We start from the raw sequence: 19,009 nt of genomic DNA on the forward strand, positions 1-19,009 counted from the left end.
CTAAGTATGACCATATCCAGACGGTAGCTCTAGCTCGCCAGAACCCAGCGGCAGAGCAGAGGAAGGGCGGCGGGGGCGGCTCGACTCGGCGCTGGTCAGCGAGGCAGAGTCCCGACGACCCCAGCAGCGTTCGGCCCCGCCCCGCCCCCACGCTGCCGCTGAGCAGCTACGCCCGCCCCCGCCCCGGCCGCAAGGGGCGAAGGCGAGGCAGCCGAGCGCGCAGGCCCCGCCCTCCGAGCGCCCCGCCCCAGCAGCGGCCCCGCCCAGCCTTCTCGCGCCAAGCGAGAAAAGCTACCCCAGCCCGCGCCCGCGCTAGGACCGCAGCGGCGCTCTTCAGAAGTGCCCGTGCAAAAAAAAAAAAAAAAGCATTCGTAGAAGGGTGTGGGAGATGTAGGTGCAGTCGTTCCTTTAAGTGGGCCAAAACGGTGTTCACTGGGCGCTTTCAACGTTAGCCTCTGCAGAGGCCACCTTCTGCTGTCTTTTCCGCTGCCGCTAGTCAGGCAGCCATGGGTTCATCCTCGGGCAGGCTGAGACGAGCCGGGTCCTTGCTGAGGTAGTGGTGCGGCGTGTGACGCAGCTTTGGCTGCGCCTCCGCGCTGATGTCGGGGCTGGGCGGTGGGACGCTTGTGGCTGTGCGGGGCGCTGCCGGGCAGCGGGACTGGTGTGGGGCGCGGCGGCCAGTATGATGCCTGGAGAGACACCGCCGCCGCCGGTCGGGACCGCAGCCGCCCCCACCGCGGCCTGCGCGAACTGCGGTGTTCTCCAGCAGGTAGCAACGGGCCGCCATTCCTGCGGCGCTGGAACGTCTGGGGTGGGGGGTGGAAGGTGTGGGGTGTGTTTGCTTAAGGACGTGACCGTGGGGCTATGACGGGCCGCTGGCAGGTGGGAAGCGCTGGGTGCCGCAGTCACCGCTCCCAGTGTAAACGTAGCTTGGATAGCGAATGTGGCAAAGGAATTCTATAAAAGGAGCAGCAATGGCAAGCTTTAGCTGGGCGAAATGCGGAAAAGTAGCTCGTGTCTCTGCGGCCTGCCTAGCGGGATCTGCTAGTGAATTTCAAGGCGTATCCTTTTGACTTTGCTTCGGTGCAGTGGAAGGAGTGCCGTGATTCACCTCCTTTCTTCAGCACTCTTAAGCGAGCGTGTAGTTTTATAGTATAACGCTTCGGGCAATGTTTGTTTCCCCTTTAAATGAGGGGAAGGCCCTGCTGAGAGTTCAGACAGCGGAGGAGATCTTTGAATGCACTTAGAATGAGTATGGATTGAGAATCTGGGAAATCTGTAGTCTCAAATGAGCTAGATGCCATTTATTGGTAATATTATGCCAAAGTGTAATTTGAGTTTGAGAAAAAAAGGTTATGGGGATATTAGTATATTATCTACTGTAAAGGCAAAGTTTGAAGAGCTTTTGTAGTAAAGCCTTATTTAAGTATACATACTTTCTTGTGGAGCCTGTATTCTCTATATGTATTTATATGAATATATTTTTGGTGAATTAGTATCTTGTTCACTAAGAGAACTGAAAAAAAAAGATTATTGTATTGTGTAGAAAGCAATCAATTGAAGGGTTATTTACTGTGTATAGTACTTTTTTTGGAGTGAAACTTCTTTACCAACTTGAGACTCTTCCTTACAGAATGTAAATGAATATGTAGCCGCATTAATTGCACTGAAGCAAAAAATGATTGATGGAGAGTAAGTACAATGCACAAGTGTTTTGTTGGTTTGATTTGGGTTTTATAGCTCTTAAGTTCTTAAAGCAATGCAGCAAATATGTTTTGTGGAATGTAGGTAGTTGTTAATGCACAAAATGTAATCCTCCTCAAAAAGAAAGTAACTTCTTCATGAATAGGTCCTAAATATAGACTGTAAGACTTATTTAATTTATACCCTAAAATATCTATGTGTAATGGTAGTAAAACAGGGCTATTTTGTGTATATGTTATTACAAATACTAGCAGAAGTGGCTCTTTGAATAGATTTATTTCATTGTATCTGTTGTAAAAATATAGTATGAGAACTAAAAGTCAAGCATAGGTGTATGTGAACCTTTTGAACAGAATTTAGTCTGAGCTTTAAGGTGTGAAATACTGTTGGGATTAAATAGCAGAATACGAAAAGTGAGGCCGAACATTGGTCAGAACAGTAAGGTTCTAAAACGCTTCTCATAGTTTGCTTTCTCTTCTGTGATTGCTTCCACTTCTCCATAACCATCAATGTGTGATTGTGTGGAATAACGTATCAAAATATGTTACGTATACCTCCATACTATGGTGTAATACCCTTGCTATGTCTCCTAATTGTAAGGGTTTATTTCTCATGTACCCCTTTCCAGATATGCGTCAGTCTGGCTTTAGTGAATTTAAATTCCAGTCCTGCATTCTGGTTTCCAAAAAGTATTTCAGAGAGCCCTCACTGTCTTAACTGGGACCCTTTTCTTCAAAGCTCCTTTACTCTGTTTCTATAGATTCCTTTTCCTACCTTCAAACTTTGTGTCCCTCTTTGCCAGTGCATACATTTCTTGTGGGAATTACCTCTCCTTTAACTACTTGCAGCTCAGCCCCTTTCTTTTTTGCCTTACCTGATTACTCTTAACTGTTACAAGAGAAAGTAATACAACCCTCTCGTATCGGAGTAACTGCCACAGTATTTTTTTTTTTTTTTGTCCTTTCTTCTCTCTATTCTTAAAAAACATAAGATTTGAGGAAAGGAGAGAATAGCTTTCCTTGGTGCTGTCCTGTGGTGCACTGTACACTTTGGATCAGAGTAAGTGTTACACTTTTATGGCCACTAGGAGAATAGTATAAAGATTAAAGCCTTTTAAGGTCTTTTGAACTATTTTTCTTATATTTATGTATTCCTTTCTAGGAAAACATCCTTTTAAGTTTGGGAACTAGGCTATGACTTTGTGATTATATGTGGTTTTTGATTATATGCATATTATGTTCTTTACCTAAATGTTTTTTGCGTGTTTGGTTTTTTTAAAGCTGCAAATAGTTAATAGCTACAAATTCATGTAATTGCCAGTTGTTGCTTTTTTCTATTTTAAAGCAGCCTGATTTGAGGTTTGAATGACTTAATGAAACAAAAGGGTTATATTGACTACTATCAGAAAATGCTAACCAATCTTACACTTTTTATCTATAAAGCAAAAGGAAAGGTATCCTAAGACATGATTGTCAAGACATTACTCATTTTCTCACCTGATTCTTTTCTTTTTTCTTGCAGTCGTTTGCTGACAGAGTATCAACAGAAATGCACTGATATCCTTTACTTTTCTGTTAGTGTTCTTACAGAATTAATGTATCAATGTTTCTTATAAGAGGGCTTGAGGGCTATTTAAGGTTTAAGTTAAGAGATGATGCCTCTAATAAAGAACAGACTGGATAGGCTTTGTAAAAGTAAATAAATAAAATAAGGCTTTGGAATTAAAACTATCCACTTAAGGTCCAACTCCATCTAATATATGGGTTAAGATGGACTACTTGAAACCTGCGTTGCTAAGAGTGACTCAGTTTCTTCAACTAACAGAAGCAGCTCTGCTTATTCACTTCAAAAGTATTGAAATGTTTCAGTTAAACAGTTCTGCAAGTCCTGTTTTTTGGGTGGAAGTCTTTATTGGATGTTTCTTTGCAAGTTGTGATTGGATTGAAATATACTTAAGGACGTTTGATAAACTGTTTTTAACTTCTACCTTAACAAGAGATTACAGCTTCAATTTGCTGAACGGTAAGTTTGATTTTAAACTGTTTAATAAAGGTGCTACGTTCTTTGTGTCTTTGACAGTTTTATGAGTCTGATGTTGTAACAGCAACAGCCCTGGGTCTAGACTGAGCTTTTAATGTGGCCCTTTCTTTTACCATTCTTCCTAGGCCATAGCTAGCAAAGATACTCTTGATGAGGAGAGAAATCTGTCCTTCTACAATATCTGTGTGAAATTCTTTCCTGGCCCTTTATAGTTGTGCTGTGTGCCCTTGCTTACTCGATTATAGAGGAAGAAGCAGCATGTAATCTTTAAGGACTCCATCCTGCCTGCTGAAAAATCCCACAGTTGGACTCTGCTCTTATTTCATAGTGCTATGTATGTAGCGACGCTTATTCCTGGCACTTCAGTGTAGGCAGCTGGGCAGTACTTCTGTGTGGCACGTGCCATCTGTTTGCATCTAGCTTTAGGCTCAGTTTAATGTTTTTAAATCGTATCTTGAATTTGCTTTGAATGTAAAATGTTAGATGTAAAAATGAGAACACTTAGGCTTTTAAAAGCCTTTGGGTATCTCTTGCAGCGTTTTTCCATAGGGAAAAGCAAAAGACTCGGACACTTGCCTGAAGAATCAGAACATTGAGTTTGAAAGCACCCATGTTTCTTGGCAACTTTTTCTTTCTTTTTTTCTTCAATTACACTTCCCGTTTCAGAGAGATCTCTGCTCTTCGTTGCCAAGTGGAGCAGATGCTACAGAAAATCCTTCCTCTGGAAAAGTGCCAGGAAGAATTGGGTTCCTTGAAAGCCGAGTTGGAAGAGAAAAAGGTGTGCTTGTAAAGTTTAAATAACTTGGACTTTTTCTGTTGAAGGAAATGTATATATTTAATGCTCATCTTCATGAAGCAGGCTTTAATGAGCTTAGTTGTTCTTTCCAGCTCACTGGGACAGGCACCTCTGGTTTTAGGTGAAATTAATTAAATGGCAGCAGGTTTCAGGTAAGAACTACAAAAGCTTGAACTTCTTGCCTATGATTTTTTGATCAGATTATTTGGGTTTTATTTTCTTATTTAGGAAGAAAAGAGATTCATTCAAATTCCTTTGATTTTTCTGTTCTAATCTTATTACTGAATTCTCTATAACTTGTCCTACTAAAAAGTTGCGAAGAGGATCTGTGCAGAGGAGGATTTTGCTTCTGTTACCTTTTTTGAACATATGCTTTTACATTATTAGCTACTTGAGTTGATTACTAATTTCTCTCCCATCCTTTTCTTCTACAGAAGAAAAGCTTTTGACTGTTCAAATATAAATATATATATATAAAAAAGTATATATTTTCTAGACATTAGCTATTATTTCTGTGAAAAATACCCCACCCTCTTTCTTGTAGTTCTTTCATGCCAGTACAAGGTAGGATGTTAACATTTGTATTGTCACTGTACCTAGTTTTTCTTCTATGTTAGAACTGTTTTTTAAGTCCTCTTCCCTCAAAAAGCATTACTAGCTGATGTCCTGATGGCACTTTTTCAGAAAAAGCAGGATTATATGTATGTTGTGTAAAAGTTGTGCTCTTGACTTCAGCTTTGAGTTCCTATCCAGATAGGTGTTTGAGGCACATAATCAAAACAAAGATAGAAACAGAGTTGTTTGTTGTAACTTTTTGCCTTTAACAAAGAAGAAAAACCTGACTTCTCAACTTGTTTGTTTTCTCGTTGAATATACTGTTTTATGCACCGTTTTCATTAGAATAGGTAAGTTGTCTGCTATCTATTTTTTTTTGCCCTCAGTAAGGATGTATTTTAACTGTGCTTTCCTTCTCGACAGAGTTCTCTCAAGATTTATCGGGACAGTCAACTGCAATATGTTAAAATTAAAGAAGAAATAGTAAACAGTGATGCTGTGTGAGTGATACTTTTTTTAATCCCCAACCTTTCTTTCCCCCTCTTAACTCTTCCAGAACTTGGTCTTGTACCTTACCTAGTTATGCTTTCCATTTTGCTAAAATTTTTATGCTTATGGGTTCTTAGAATAGGGATTTGATGGAAGAATGGTCTTAATTTTTGTAGCAAACGCTCTGGAAGATAGTATTAGATTAATTGTTATCCTGGCTTTTGGTGGTGGTTTAGCAAAGGTTTTTAAGAATGGGATGAGATTGGAGAAGCAGCTGTAGTTTCTCCAGTTTTAAGTGGTTCTTAATCTTGGCTTTTTGTTGTTGCCGCCATCTGTTTCCATTGTGCTGATAAGTCTCTGAGGCCGATATATAAATGATATTGCCAAAGTGATCTGCACTTTAAATCAGTCCTTAAAATAATTGTTTTTTAAAGAAAAAGCTCAGCAGGCGCTGAACTGTCCACCACGTTTGGAAATAGGCAGGAGAGATTTGGCACTAAAAGTGCAGAAACCATTTTAGTTGCCATAGTAGAGAATATTGTGAAGCTGTGCCTTGTTAATTCCCAAACTTTGTTCTTCCAGTAACTAGTCACTCAAAGGCTTCTTTGCCTGGAGCACATGTGTGTGTTATCATCATGCCATACAGCTCTTGATGGACTCTCTAATGAATTTGTCTAATTGCTTTTTAACCCTGTTATACTTCTAGCCTCTAAATCACCTGGCTGGACAAAGTTAGGTTGCTCAGGACCTTGTCTAATTGAGTTTCGAATATTTATAAGGATAACAGTTTCCCAATTCTGAGATTATAACAAGCATGGTAACTTGAGAGAAATATGTATGTCCACTATGAAGAAGGTTTTAGGTATGAAAAGACAAGCTTTGAAAGAAGTTCTCAAAATGTTAGACTGTTCCATAAGTAAGGTTGTTTGTATTTGTTTTTCAGCTTTTGAGTACTACAAATGTATCCACATTATGGGTTTTGTAGTTTGGGTAGATTATAATACTGTATGTATTCTGCTTCTGAATGCAACTTCTGCTAGCTATCAGCTGAAGTTATGCATGCATCTTAAAGATCAGATAGGAACTCGAGTTGTGTAGCATAAGAGGTTCTGTCCAAATGCATCACTACAAACCTTACTTTTTGTGAATTACTAGATTTAACATCTATTTTCTTTCTTAATGTAATCACATGTGTTGATGAAATTAGTGTACTGCTGCACTTGTAGTAGTAACTATTTCGTCTGTAAATATTGCAATGATAAATGTTGGCATTTAGTGGCTGTCTGGTTATTCAGATTCTTAGTTCTATCATAGAAATTCTATCTGGAGTTGAAAGGGACCTATAAGGTTCATTGAGTCCAACTCCTTGCTCCTCACAGGACTACCTAAAACTAAACCATATGACTAAGAGTGTTCTTCAGATGCTCCTTGGTGCCCCATTTCCTTGGGGAGCCTGTTCCAGGGACCAACCACCCTTTCAGTGAAGAACCTTTTCCTAATGTCCAATCTGAAGTTCCACTGATACAGCTTTATTTCATTTCCTCATGTCCTGTTGCTGGTCACCAGAGAGAGCAGCATCTCCCTGTCTGCTGCCCATCTTGAGGAAGTTGTAGACTGCAATGAGGTCACTGCTCAGCCTTCTCTAAGCTGAATAAAGCAAGCGACCTCAGCTGTTCCTGATAAGTCTTGCCCTCGAGACCTTTCACAATCTTGGTCGTCCTCCTCTGGACACACTCGAATAGTTCAACATCTTTCTTATAGAGGGGCCCTCAAAACCTCACACTGTACTTGAGGTGGGGCCGTACCAGTGCAGTGTACAGTGGGACAGTCACCTTCATTGATCGCCTAGCTATGCTGTGCTTGATGACATGACACAGCTGGCTCTTTTGGCTGCCGGGTAACATTGACGACTCATATTCAACTTGCCATCAACTCTCCAGATCTCTTTCCACAGGGCTGCTCTCCAGCCTCTCATCCCCAATTTGTATGTATAACCAGGATTACCCTGTTCCAGGTGGAGAATCAGCACTTTCTCTTCTTAAATTTTGTATGGTTGGTGATTGCCTGGTTCTCTAGATTATCCAGATCTCTCTGTAAGGTGTCTCTAGTCTTGAGTGAGTCTACAGCTCCTCCTAATTTCGTATCATCAGCAAACTTACTTAATGCACACATTCAACTCCTGTGTCCAGATCATTTATAAAAACATTAAAGAGCACTGGCCCTGAAACTGAGCCCTGGGACTGTCTGGTGACTGGCTGCCAGCCTGATGTAACCCCATTTAGTGTAACTCTTTGAGCCTGACCCCTCAGCCAATTGCTCACCCAACGTATTATGGACTTGTGTAGCTGTGCGCTGGATGCTTTGTCCGGAAGGATACTGTAAGAGACAGTATGAAAAGCTTTGCTAAAATACAAAAACCCCCACATCTACTGGCTTCCCTTAGTCAACTAGATGGCTGACCTTATTGGAAATGGTCAGAAGATAATCTACAGGGAAACAGAAGTTCATTACCTGCTATTTTTAAAGGATGACACCCCTCCTCCCCCCCCTTTTTTTTTTTCTTCTGCAGAGATGTTTTACAACGATTTTTTTTCTGAAATTTTCACTTATGGCTTGACCGTCAAAGCCATCATCTGAGTATGGAGAGAGTTAAGTATGAGCCTGTTCAGACTGAGAAGGCCCAAGAGTATCAGTCTGTTTATAGTATAAATGCTTTGATTACTGAACATGGCAAAGGTGGTCAATCTTCCTGTTTCTGAGTGGATTTTCAAATGTATTCTACTTAATGTCTGAAGTGATGATTAAAGGTGGCACATCCAGAAAGGGTTAGGCTGTAAATCTCAATCCATTATACAGGTTTTAATATAGGGAGTGCATGAGCTGTGCTCTTCTTTGTGAAAGTGCTCAGTGAGCATTGGTAGCTTGTGTTTGTCAGGACAGAGTCCTCTGCTTATCACAACAGTTTAAAAACTGTTTCTGGGATACTGGAATTTAACAGAAGAAAAATAATAGAAGTGTTTGTTTATTTATTTATTTTCCAGTTCTGTGTATGCCTCAGGGTTGAAAATGCTGAAGTCAAAATTGTTCAGGGTGCATAGTTGTTTCGGTTTGGCTTTAGTAAACACCTGGATATTCTGAACAAAAAACTGTGGGACATAAGTGATCTTGAAGGCTGTTCCTGACTATCTCATTACCTGGATCTTATTGATTGTAAGCAAGGCTTAATTGTTTTTAAGGAGTAAAATCTGTCTGCATTACATCATAGAACTGCAAAAAAACAGAAGCCAGTTTTCTCGGGTTGTGTTTGTAACTCCAAGTTGTCGCTGAAGGTATATTTATGTACCTAGATTAGTGGACTGACTCTCTTAATAGCAAACTCTACCTCTGTAACAGCTTTATCTGTTTGTTTGAGAATGTCAGAAGCATGACATTGATTAAGTTTTCAACTTCAGGGACACATGGATCTCACAGGTCCTGGGTCTAGGAAGTGTGTTTTCTCTGAAATGGCTAGATTTATGTTTTTCCTGTCTTTTCATTATGTGCAATATAATTCTATACAAAATGATGTATTAATGCCTTCTTTTTAACAGGAGGAAGAAACTGGAAACAAAAGTGAAGAAACTTGAAGGTAACTTTCTACATTGCGTTACTGTGTTGTTGTTCTGCTCCATCTCTTGATTCCTTTTTTATCTAAAGAAGTAACTGCAACTTTCTAACTGTTGAGGCCCCAAGGAGCAAGGCAGGGCAATACTATGTGTGATGCTTAGTCTTTAAATTACATCAGCCTTCCTGCAGAATGTTTTCTGTGAGTATCTTTGGCACATAGAGTAGGTGAAGTTGGAAGGGGAACTTCTGGTCATGAAAACCTCAAAGGATGGAGTCTGCCCAGGGAATCAGATTCACTGCATGACTGTCTTCATGGTGAAAAAGCTTTTCCTTTATAGTCAGTTGGAAACTCTCTTGTTTTAACTTGTTTCAACTTACACCTGATGTCTCTCATCCTTCCACCATGTGCCACTGAACAGTCTCATTCCATCTTCTTGATACCTCCTTGTAGGTACAAGGAAGCTGCTCTCAGATCCCTTCTAAGTTTTGGTGGCGTTTTTTTTCCTCTCAAGCTAATTAAGTCTAGTTCAATGAGCCTGTTTTCATAGGGCATGTGCTCCACCATTCCAATAATCTTGGCAGGATTCTAGTCATGTTTATAATAATATTTAAATATTTAGTTATCCTGACACGTTTCCTGATTTTTAAATATTCTGGCAATTGCCTTTCGGTTTGTTTGCTTTGTTTTCAGGCAGAGATAAAGCACTTGCCTCTTGGCACTGTTTTTCTTGTTTTGCTAGTAGAGGGTGGATATGCATAAAGCATTCTGATACTTAACTTGCTGTACTGTTGGCAAGGCAAATATTTTCATTCATGGCACACTTACAGCTGTGCTTACCACAGTTTAAAGCACAGTGAACTGAGTGACTTGTATCTTAGTGTCCTACTGTAAAGTACAGGTACAGGGTGTTTATTTTGATGAGCATTTTGGAGTTCCATTACATGGCAGCAAGGTTTTTATACCCTCTTGACCCTGAAAAACTCAAATTCTGGCAGAGCTAGAACAAAATACTGTGAGATAGTTTGCAATTTGCAAAGGTCCAATTTGAGTAACTAGTTTTATCTGTTTTGTTCTTTCCTATGTTCCCAGACCTGGTATTTTAGCCTGGTGTCTTTTGTCAATCTGAAATTTTCCCATGATTGTTTTTTGTCAACTTACCACTTGAACTATCTTTTTAATGCTCTTTCTTTTGATATGCTCTCTTCTGTGACCTGATCTGATCAGTAGGCAGGTTCCATCTGTCTTTTCTCTGCTATCCGTGTATAAGTCACCAAGCTGATCTCTCAGGAGTTCTCTCAAGGAAATTCTCAAGTGAGAGAGATACTTAGGAACCTCACATTCAGTCCTCACTTACCTGCTCTGTAGTCTTTATTCCCACCCATCTGCACTCTTCCTAGGTGTCTGTTAGACATTAAGAGATAAGGTATTCTTCTCTGTTCGTTAGTCTTGAGTGCTATCTAGATCTTTCTAATGCAGTTGACTATGGTGTTTTCATCTTTGAACCATAGCCCTCTTTTAAATAAGAGAATAAAACACATGAAAAAACATTACACCTCATTCTTAATTTTATTCCCTCTTTTCACTTGGTGTATATTGTTCTGCAGTACAGTATCATTATAATATAGAATCATAGAATGGTTTGGGTTGGAAGCGACCTTAAAGATCACCTAGTTCCAACCCCTGTGCCATGGGCAGGGACACCCTTCACTAGACCAGGTTGACCCACTAGACCCATAGACCATATGACCCACTCTTCATTCTTGCGTGTAAGTGAGAAAAGTAATAGACGTATTTCAGTAGTTCAGAACAGTAATTATGCAGCTGGAAGACAACATACTTGTATGCACATGTTGTCGTCTTAATAAGCCAAAATATAACTTCAAAAGATTTGTATTTCACGCTGCCTATTTTTTTCTGGTAATTTGATTTGCAAACTGGTGACCAATACTGCTTAAATTAGTTGTCTCTTATATTGTAGTTTCTAACTTCAATTTTGGCTCTCTCTCTTGAAGAGGCTGCAACAAAGCATACACAGGACTTCAGACAACTGAAAACTGAAAAGAGGAGGCTTGAAAAGGAGCTAAAGAAGGCACAAGTAAGACTTTCCTGGTCTTTTGGATGAACCTTCTTTTAGTATTTCTGCGGGGGGGGGCGGAAAGGAAGCTAGTAGTAACAGAGATACTGAAATAGTACAATTACATTTGTTGGCGATATTGAGTAACTAAACATAGCAATTCACCTTAAGAGAAATTTTCTATTTGAAGCATGACCTTTGAAATGTTGATTTAGATTTCATGCTAACTAAGAGTAGATGTTCTACAAACTATGTACAGCGTGAAAAAATATTATTTAATTTTAACAGGGAAAACTTGATGGTGTACTTAAAGAGAAGTGCAGAAAAGGTAAGTGTTCACCTTTGCCTTCAGATTATTATGTGTGGTATTGTTCAGTTTGAACATTTCCTTTCCCCTCTCTCCTCTTTTTAATAGTTAAGCATGCAGAGACCCAGAGTTCAAGTGAAGATCTTACAACAGACATAGACAAAGGTAAGATTTTTTGCAGGACCGTTCTCTGTGCAGAACCAACCATTATGAATTTACTGTGACTCTTCTGGAGTTGCATTTTTGGAAACAGAGAATACTGACAGAAATGCTGTAAGAGCAGATGCGGATGATACAAATATGTTACACTGATGAAGGACTAATGTAATAGATGATTGTTTTTGGTTTTGCAGTAAGGAAAATGCTTGATTCATTAAAATGACTAGTCTGCTCCATGCATGTGTGAAGTCAATTGATGTGCAATTATAAAACAGAATGCAAACACTGAGAAAAATACAAGCAATCTCATTGTCTTTGAAGCTCATTGAAATCATAAAGGAAGCATGCAAAGCCAAAGACATAAGATAGGCGTGTAATCTGCTACAATTTCTATGTGAGGCTCTGTAAATCAAGTGGAAGTCCAGGGTGTATAGTTCTTATGCTATTGACTTTTTTTTCCCCTAATGATCTAAAATACCTGCTACAAATTATCTGAATCTCTGTAAAGGATCAAACCCCTTCTAAACTTCCTCTAAAGTACTGAGTCCAACTTTAAGCAAATTTATTTTTCTGCATTTTTGAAATCTTTTAAAATACTGGTATTACTTTTGAATAGTTTAGAAATTCTGAAGGCAATTTTTTAAGCAAAAGAACAACTTCTCTGTTCTATTTCTTGCTTTGTGATATTTATATATAAAGTTTGTTGTCAAAATTAAACTTTTCTGGAAAAGGTAGACCTTGTCAGTTTTTGCGTCTTGGCATTTTTTACTGTCTTTTGGACTGTACTAAATTGGTACCCAATTTCATCCTTTAACTCTTAATTAATGGCAAAATGGGAAAATTAAGATCTGAATTCTAATTTGAGCTTCAAATAGCAGCAAGGCTTTATTACTAATGAGAAGTCATTAGTGTTATTAACAGCTGTCATGCAAAATTTGGCAGGTTTTCCTCTTACATGTTGGGGTTTATTTAATATGTCTCTTGATAAAATAGTAGCAGTTTGCTGTGGTCTTTGACTTATGGAATTGGCAGAAAACCAGTTTCAGTTCCAGATTGTTGGATCCGATGATAGTTTTGGCATAAATGGGTGAGGTGCTTGTGTATTTTGTTGAGGTTTTGGTCTGTTTCTCCCTTTCCGCCTGCTCTTCTGGTTCTGGAACTACATTATTTGGCATCACCTAGCAATGGTGCTGTTAGGACTTGAGACAATGTCTACTGATGTTGTGGCCTGATAATTAATTCAGATAACGTGTTGTTACTCCATGGTAAGACTAAGATGGGTTACTACTAAGTGGGCATAAAGAGTGAATGTGATATAAATACTTTCTTCCTAAAAGATTTCCTCGCCCATTTATGCTCATGTAATCTGAGTTGTTTTAGCAAGCTGTTTAATTTCACTAATGCTACATTCAAATCTACGTTTACATTTTACACTGGGGGCTGCTACAACTTTTTGCCACCCTCACTATAGAAAGGAAAAGCTAAAGCATTCTGCAGCTGTTCCTTCAGTCTGTTGTGTGGCTATGGCCAATACAAGATCCATTCCCTCAATGGCATCTAACATTTCTTTTTCTCTGAAGCTAAAATGCCCCTTTGTCCCTTGTCTTAATTTTTGTTGTGGGTATTTGGTATTTTGTTGAAGGCATATCTGTGTTGTGAGTAAAAATAAAGAAACGTATTCTTAGCACACTGAGGAAAACATCATTTGCTCAATTTATACAAAAAAATTTATTTTAACAGAAAAAATAAAGCTCTTGTTAGAAGAACTCTGGATGTGCATTGACAGTGCAACAGGAAAAAGGGAGAATCGGGAAAATGATCCTTTCTTGGGTGAGATGGCATGCAAAGTCTTGAAATTTCCTTGAAGCTTTTTCTGATCAAAAATAAATATTGGTACATTTTTTCAGCTTCTGTTCAGGATAAGGCATGGCTTGAAAAAAGAAGACTGACTGTTACAGAAGGTAGGTTCCAGTAAATGTAATATGCAAGTGCATTAATTTAGTCTTACTGGGATATCATCAGGTTGGGTACTGTTTGCATAACACTTTTTTACACATTTAAATACTTTCCTTGGTGATTGCTTGGTCAAGTACATGTACGATTAGAATATTTGAAAATAATTGCAAATATTAATTTGAACAGCTAAGTAAACTGGAATGCTCTTCTAAATAAAAGCTGTTGTAATCTGCTGTTGCAATTTAGAAATCTAATTCTTTTACTATCAGCTGCTTTGACTGTTTCTAAGTGATCAAAACTCACCTCATGTTTATACATTTATTATTATATCATTATAAACTCTGCAGCATATAATGTGAATTACAGGATGCAAGCACTCTTTTTAGTCTGAAACAAACACATAGTAACATAGTTGGATTGTAAAATTTAAGAAGCTGTTACCACCATTTTCTTTATTTGTACCTGCCATACATAGATAAAGGTACATTAATTTTCATATTCGTGATAGAGAAACTAAATGTATAATTTGGTGGTAGTTTTAATTTGGTAACGTAATATTCAATATAATAATAAAAAATAATCTGAGTAGTTATCTACATGCACATTCAAAGCAAATTTGAACTGCTTTAACTTCACATAACAGATGTAATTTTCCTTCTGCCCTCAAGAGTAATAGGTGCCTTGAAACTGTGTTAGTATTTCTGTAGTTGTCTCTCCATGGCTTGCTTATTAATCTTTCATTTTTCTTTACTGTTCTGGTTTTCTGTAACTCAGTCTGTAGAGATACTGTGTGGGATAAGCACCCTGCCTTATTAGGAGCTTTGAAGGTGAACTGTTGTCCTGTCTCCCCACCCTGTTAAGTCTGAAAACTTGCTAACAGTGTAGATCCCAATGGATCTAGTTTCAGACTGTGTTCCAGTGGAATCCACTTTAAAAATTCCAAAATATAAGGACAGTCTCATAAACCAATTTATGAACCTCACTGCCACCAGTTTAATGCAGCAGATCTGTGGCTTCAGCTCCAAAACTGAGCTAGACAGTCCCTTGACATTCTGAATTTCATTTATTGATCAAGGGTCAATAAAATGATTGTTCTTTTGAACAAGCACAAGAAACTGAAGAGTTTGAAATATAGATTATTTTAGGGATATTGGGTTCTAGGGTCATCCTTTTCCCATCTGCCACAAGGGGAACTTTAGGAAAGATGGCACAGGACTCCTGGAATCTGTTCACATCTTCTCAAAGGAATTATAGTACTTTCACAAAGGAAGCAATTGTCCATAACAGTCCCTTCTAGTCAGTCCCTCTTTTGCTTTCGTTGAAGTGGCTAGATATCATAGAAATACATCTTTTTGTTTGTTGCTTTGGGTTTCATTTTTTTTTTCCCTTCTTTAAGCCTAGGACATCCATCTTGTTTGCCTCTCATGAAAGTGGCCATTACCTTGGATTCATAATAGCAAAATGCTTATGTTTACAGATGCAATCTTCTAGCAAAACAAAGGATCTTAATGAGTTTGCCCTAATTTCTTGTCCCATACTATAATGGTTTCATCTTAGAGAGCAAACCAGCTTGATGGTAGTATTGCTGAAGTATCTTTTCCGGAGAAGTGTCAGTTTATCTGTCCGCCTGGATCTAGCCTTTCAGAAAGATACCTCTTTGACTGATTTCTTAGTACACTCAAGTGTGCTGTAAAATATCGAGAGCTTTCCATTACAATCAGTGCCTTCTCTGTTCCACCAAGGTTGATACTAGTTTGAATGGCTTTCTTGAAGAACATGTTCATATATGAAAACTGGAAGACTCATCAGGCTTTCCATTTATGCTTTTTCCAATAAATGTGCCATTGTAAAAGCAACATAGGACAATGAGGTTTTGCCAAACTTAATGTCAAATAATTTTTGCTTGGTCTTGGTAATATTGTTACAAATCTACCAGTAATAAAGTTGACTGTACTTGCAGTTGACCATCAGACCAATACGCTTCGACCACAATCTAAGGTTAATAAGACATTGCTGGTTTTTTAGATTTCAGAAAACTGTTTCCCATGTAATTTGAGCATAAAATCACCTATATTGTAAATGGGCATGTGAAGAAGCATTTGAAGAATCTTGCAGCTCAATGTTGAAGATTTCGGTAATTTGGATTCTCCAACATGCACTGTTCGTATGGACGCTTATGGTGAGAGGAGATGAGGGAAGATGGGAAGAGCATTTCTGGGAGGAGTTGAGCCTCTTCAATTAGTATGTATTACAGGGCTCTGAGCTAAATCTGGCCTACTACAGAGCTATACCCTTCTTTTCTGATCTTCCTTTTTGGGTGTGCAGGATAGAGGAGAAGCTGCATATAGATGTTAAAAGCAGGAATGGAAAGGAGCACACTGGAGTTACCTTGGTGTCTGCTTTAATACCAGATAAAAGGAGATATGAGGCAGTGGCATTACATGTAAAATACAAAGATAAGACCGCATCCCTAAAGGCCTGTGTACGTTTTAATGTCCTGAGGTTAAAGTCCACAGGATATGACTGATTTAAGAAGCAGACCTCTTTTCTCTCTATGAAAATCTCTCATAATACTGTCTATTTAGATAGTGTAGCATTGCACATTTAGTTTCAGGTATGCAGTGTTCACCCTTATTTGTTTCATATGATGGGATGTGTGGGTTTGCTGTCTCAAAAAACAGAATACTGTCTGTAGTTCTGAAGAATAGCTAGTGTACAAAACATCCTGAAATTCACATAATTGGAAACAGGTTAATAAAATCAAGGGTTGTTGGCAGGGCATTAGAAACTTTCTGTGGAGGGATTTTTCCTCAGAGAAATATTGCTGTTTGTCATTGAGAAGTGTGCAGTTGCTACTGCCAGGCATTTGCAGTCACTGTGCTGGTAGTGATGAGGTTTTGCTGTAAACTAGAAGAGATTCTATTGCTAGATGAATTATTTCGATACAATATCCAGCGTCCTAATGTGGTCCCTCTTTTTGAGATAAAAAACCAAGACTTGTTTCAGAAAGTTGCTTTGTTGTTTAGAGTGGGGAGAGAGGAGGACATTGTTTCACAATGGTGAATTGCCCTGCAATGTGGACAATCAGAAGCGAAGATTTGAGATGTAAAATTCCATTTGTTTAATACCAAGGCAACCGATGTTAGCATTGGATTGCTTATTTCAGCTCTGCTCTCCTTTCTCCATTCTTCATCAGAGAAGTATTTCACAGTAGTGTATGGTAGATTTTGATGGTGTTTTCAGATCAGAGTAATCTTAATCTTCTCTCAGAAGTGGGAGAAGGCAGCAATTTAAGGGTTTGAAGCTACATGAACTAGATTCCAGGTTGTAGATTTGAGGACAAAACTTAATCATTTTGGTAAGGGACGTAATGAAAAAGAGTACGATTTCCTGGATAAAGTAAAATCTGTGAAATATGATTTTTGAGAGGATCCTTCCAATGAGAAGGGCTTTTCCTGGACCTGAAGTTCAGGCCAAGGTGCCAAAGAGTTGGCTGTTTCCTATAGAGAAGTTTACTATATCTTGAACCTTTGAAAATTGCTATGACAGCTCTTCCTACAGATAAAGGGGTAACCACGAGAAAAGCATCTCATTCCTAAAGAAATTCAAAGTAAGTTGTCAGGGACTGGGTTGGAAAGGGATGAGGAAAGAAGGATGGAGAATCTCTTAGTTATTCAGAAATTATATCTTTGATCCATTTCTCAGAGGGAACTTTTCAGTGAATGGTGTGTATCAGTATTCTTGGGCTGCATATAGGTGCATGACTCATCTTGAGTGTATAGATAGGATGCAAAGTTCCTGATAACTTAAAACTATTGTGTATTTCACTGTGCAAAGTGGACTTCCCAGTTGTCTAACTGAAATTCTTCTAGGGGCAAAATATGGAACTGTGTTTTCCTGTCCACTTCAGTGTGGAGAAAGTTCTGAGCTTAGAACTGGTTGGCACAAAGGAGCATGAAAGAAATCTAAGATATAATCTGAAGTTATATCTTACAGAGAACCACTGTCTGAATTTTCCTTCTTTTCTTTGTTCCTGCTTGTGAAAGATTTCTTTTTCCCTTGGATGGTCTAATGGGACTCGAATTGTAAAAGGAATCTACGTTTTTCATGACAAAATGCAGAACATCTTGAAAGCTCTATGTGATTTTTAGCTTGAAATAGCATTATGAAACAGTGTGTGATCTTAAAGGTTGTAAGATGCTTCTTTGACCAAATGAGATACCGGAGCTTCCTTATCTTTGGGGAAAGTGAAGTGGTAAGGCCCTTTAGTTTGAACAGTTTCTCCCTCTTACTGTTTGTTGCAGCAATTGAGATTTTGACATGGAGCTGCTATATGAATTGACTGAGATGGATCTTGGAAATAGGGGTTTTGGAGAGTTTTCCTAACAGCTCCTTTAGTGGACCCAACATATCAGAATGTGCTTAAAGTTATTGGGAGACAGATCTTCTGGGACGTCATTTTCACGTATTGAATTAAATTAGTATTTTTGAATTTGATACTACCATTGATGCTGCTTCAGGAGTATCTCTGCAAGTTCTAGTTGTGGATAAACACTGACAGCAGTAATGAAGTACACTATTCTTTTTTTATTTTTCCAACAGAATACAGGTTGTGCCAATTAAATCAATACATCCTCTGTTTTAAACCATTTTGTACATATGCTGTTCTTTATGCTGTGAGATGGTGCTTTGGATGTACACAGAATAGGCTTGATCTCTTGCTTGACTACTGCTGATTCTGTGTCCAATAGTGTTTGTGAGCACTATAAACAAGATCCCACATGAAAATGTCATCTAAGAATAGAAAATACTACAGACTAGGTTCTAGTTTCATGTGGCACACTGGGGTTTTGGGATTGTTGATTTCTACTGTTTTATTGGAGGTCATCTTTTCTTTTTGTAAAATCGTTGAATTTAAATTTCAGAAAACTAGGCCATCTTTTCACTGTTAAAAGTATCTAGCACAATTATAAGCAATAATTAGATTCTTTGTCTCTATTGTTTAGACTTTCCTGGGGCACTATGTTCTGTCTGCATTCATAAGAAAGGGGTTACTGTGTAATAATAAAAAGTGTGATTTGAAAAAGAACAAAACAAAAGTACAATGTAAAGAATCACACAGAGCATTTGGACGTGCTTTCTTGCTGCTAGAATAACTGTGTAAAACTGGTATAGTTGACATTATCTTGAAATGGTTGTCAGCTGCTCAGTGTCTTTCATTGTCTTAGTGGTTCAGACTCCTTTGGGCATAGGTATGTTGCAGGGGGAACCTCACTTCTAAGGTTTCTTTTTAAGGGTTCAGCTTTAAGTCACATCATTAAA

At 38.6% G+C, this 19,009-nt stretch overlaps 1 protein-coding gene across 13 annotated transcripts in view; it reads left to right on the plus strand.

The window, feature by feature from the left end:
• The first annotated feature begins 353 nt into the window (after positions 1-353).
• ICE1 (interactor of little elongation complex ELL subunit 1) overlaps positions 354-19,009 on the plus strand; it is a 37,170-nt gene continuing 18,514 nt past the window's right edge. For 6 of the 13 annotated variants that reach the window (XR_008576110.1, XR_008576111.1, XM_054818525.1 and 3 more), the window contains exons 1-12: positions 564-769; positions 1,634-1,692; positions 3,226-3,277; positions 3,701-3,726; positions 4,411-4,522; positions 5,519-5,595; positions 9,175-9,212; positions 11,204-11,286; positions 11,554-11,593; positions 11,681-11,737; positions 13,472-13,561; positions 13,639-13,692. Coding sequence is in view for 11 of the 13 variants with exons in the window: in XM_054818525.1 (XP_054674500.1) it covers positions 683-769; positions 1,634-1,692; positions 3,226-3,277; positions 3,701-3,726; positions 4,411-4,522; positions 5,519-5,595; positions 9,175-9,212; positions 11,204-11,286; positions 11,554-11,593; positions 11,681-11,737; positions 13,472-13,561; positions 13,639-13,692 (775 nt within the window). In the remaining 2 variants the exon portion in view is untranslated. The other 7 variants (XM_054818523.1, XM_054818519.1, XM_054818520.1 and 4 more) reach the window with 7 other exon arrangements.

Source organism: Grus americana, chromosome 2 (genome assembly GCF_028858705.1).
Source record: "Grus americana isolate bGruAme1 chromosome 2, bGruAme1.mat, whole genome shotgun sequence".
Classification (NCBI taxonomy): Eukaryota; Metazoa; Chordata; class Aves; order Gruiformes; family Gruidae; genus Grus; species Grus americana.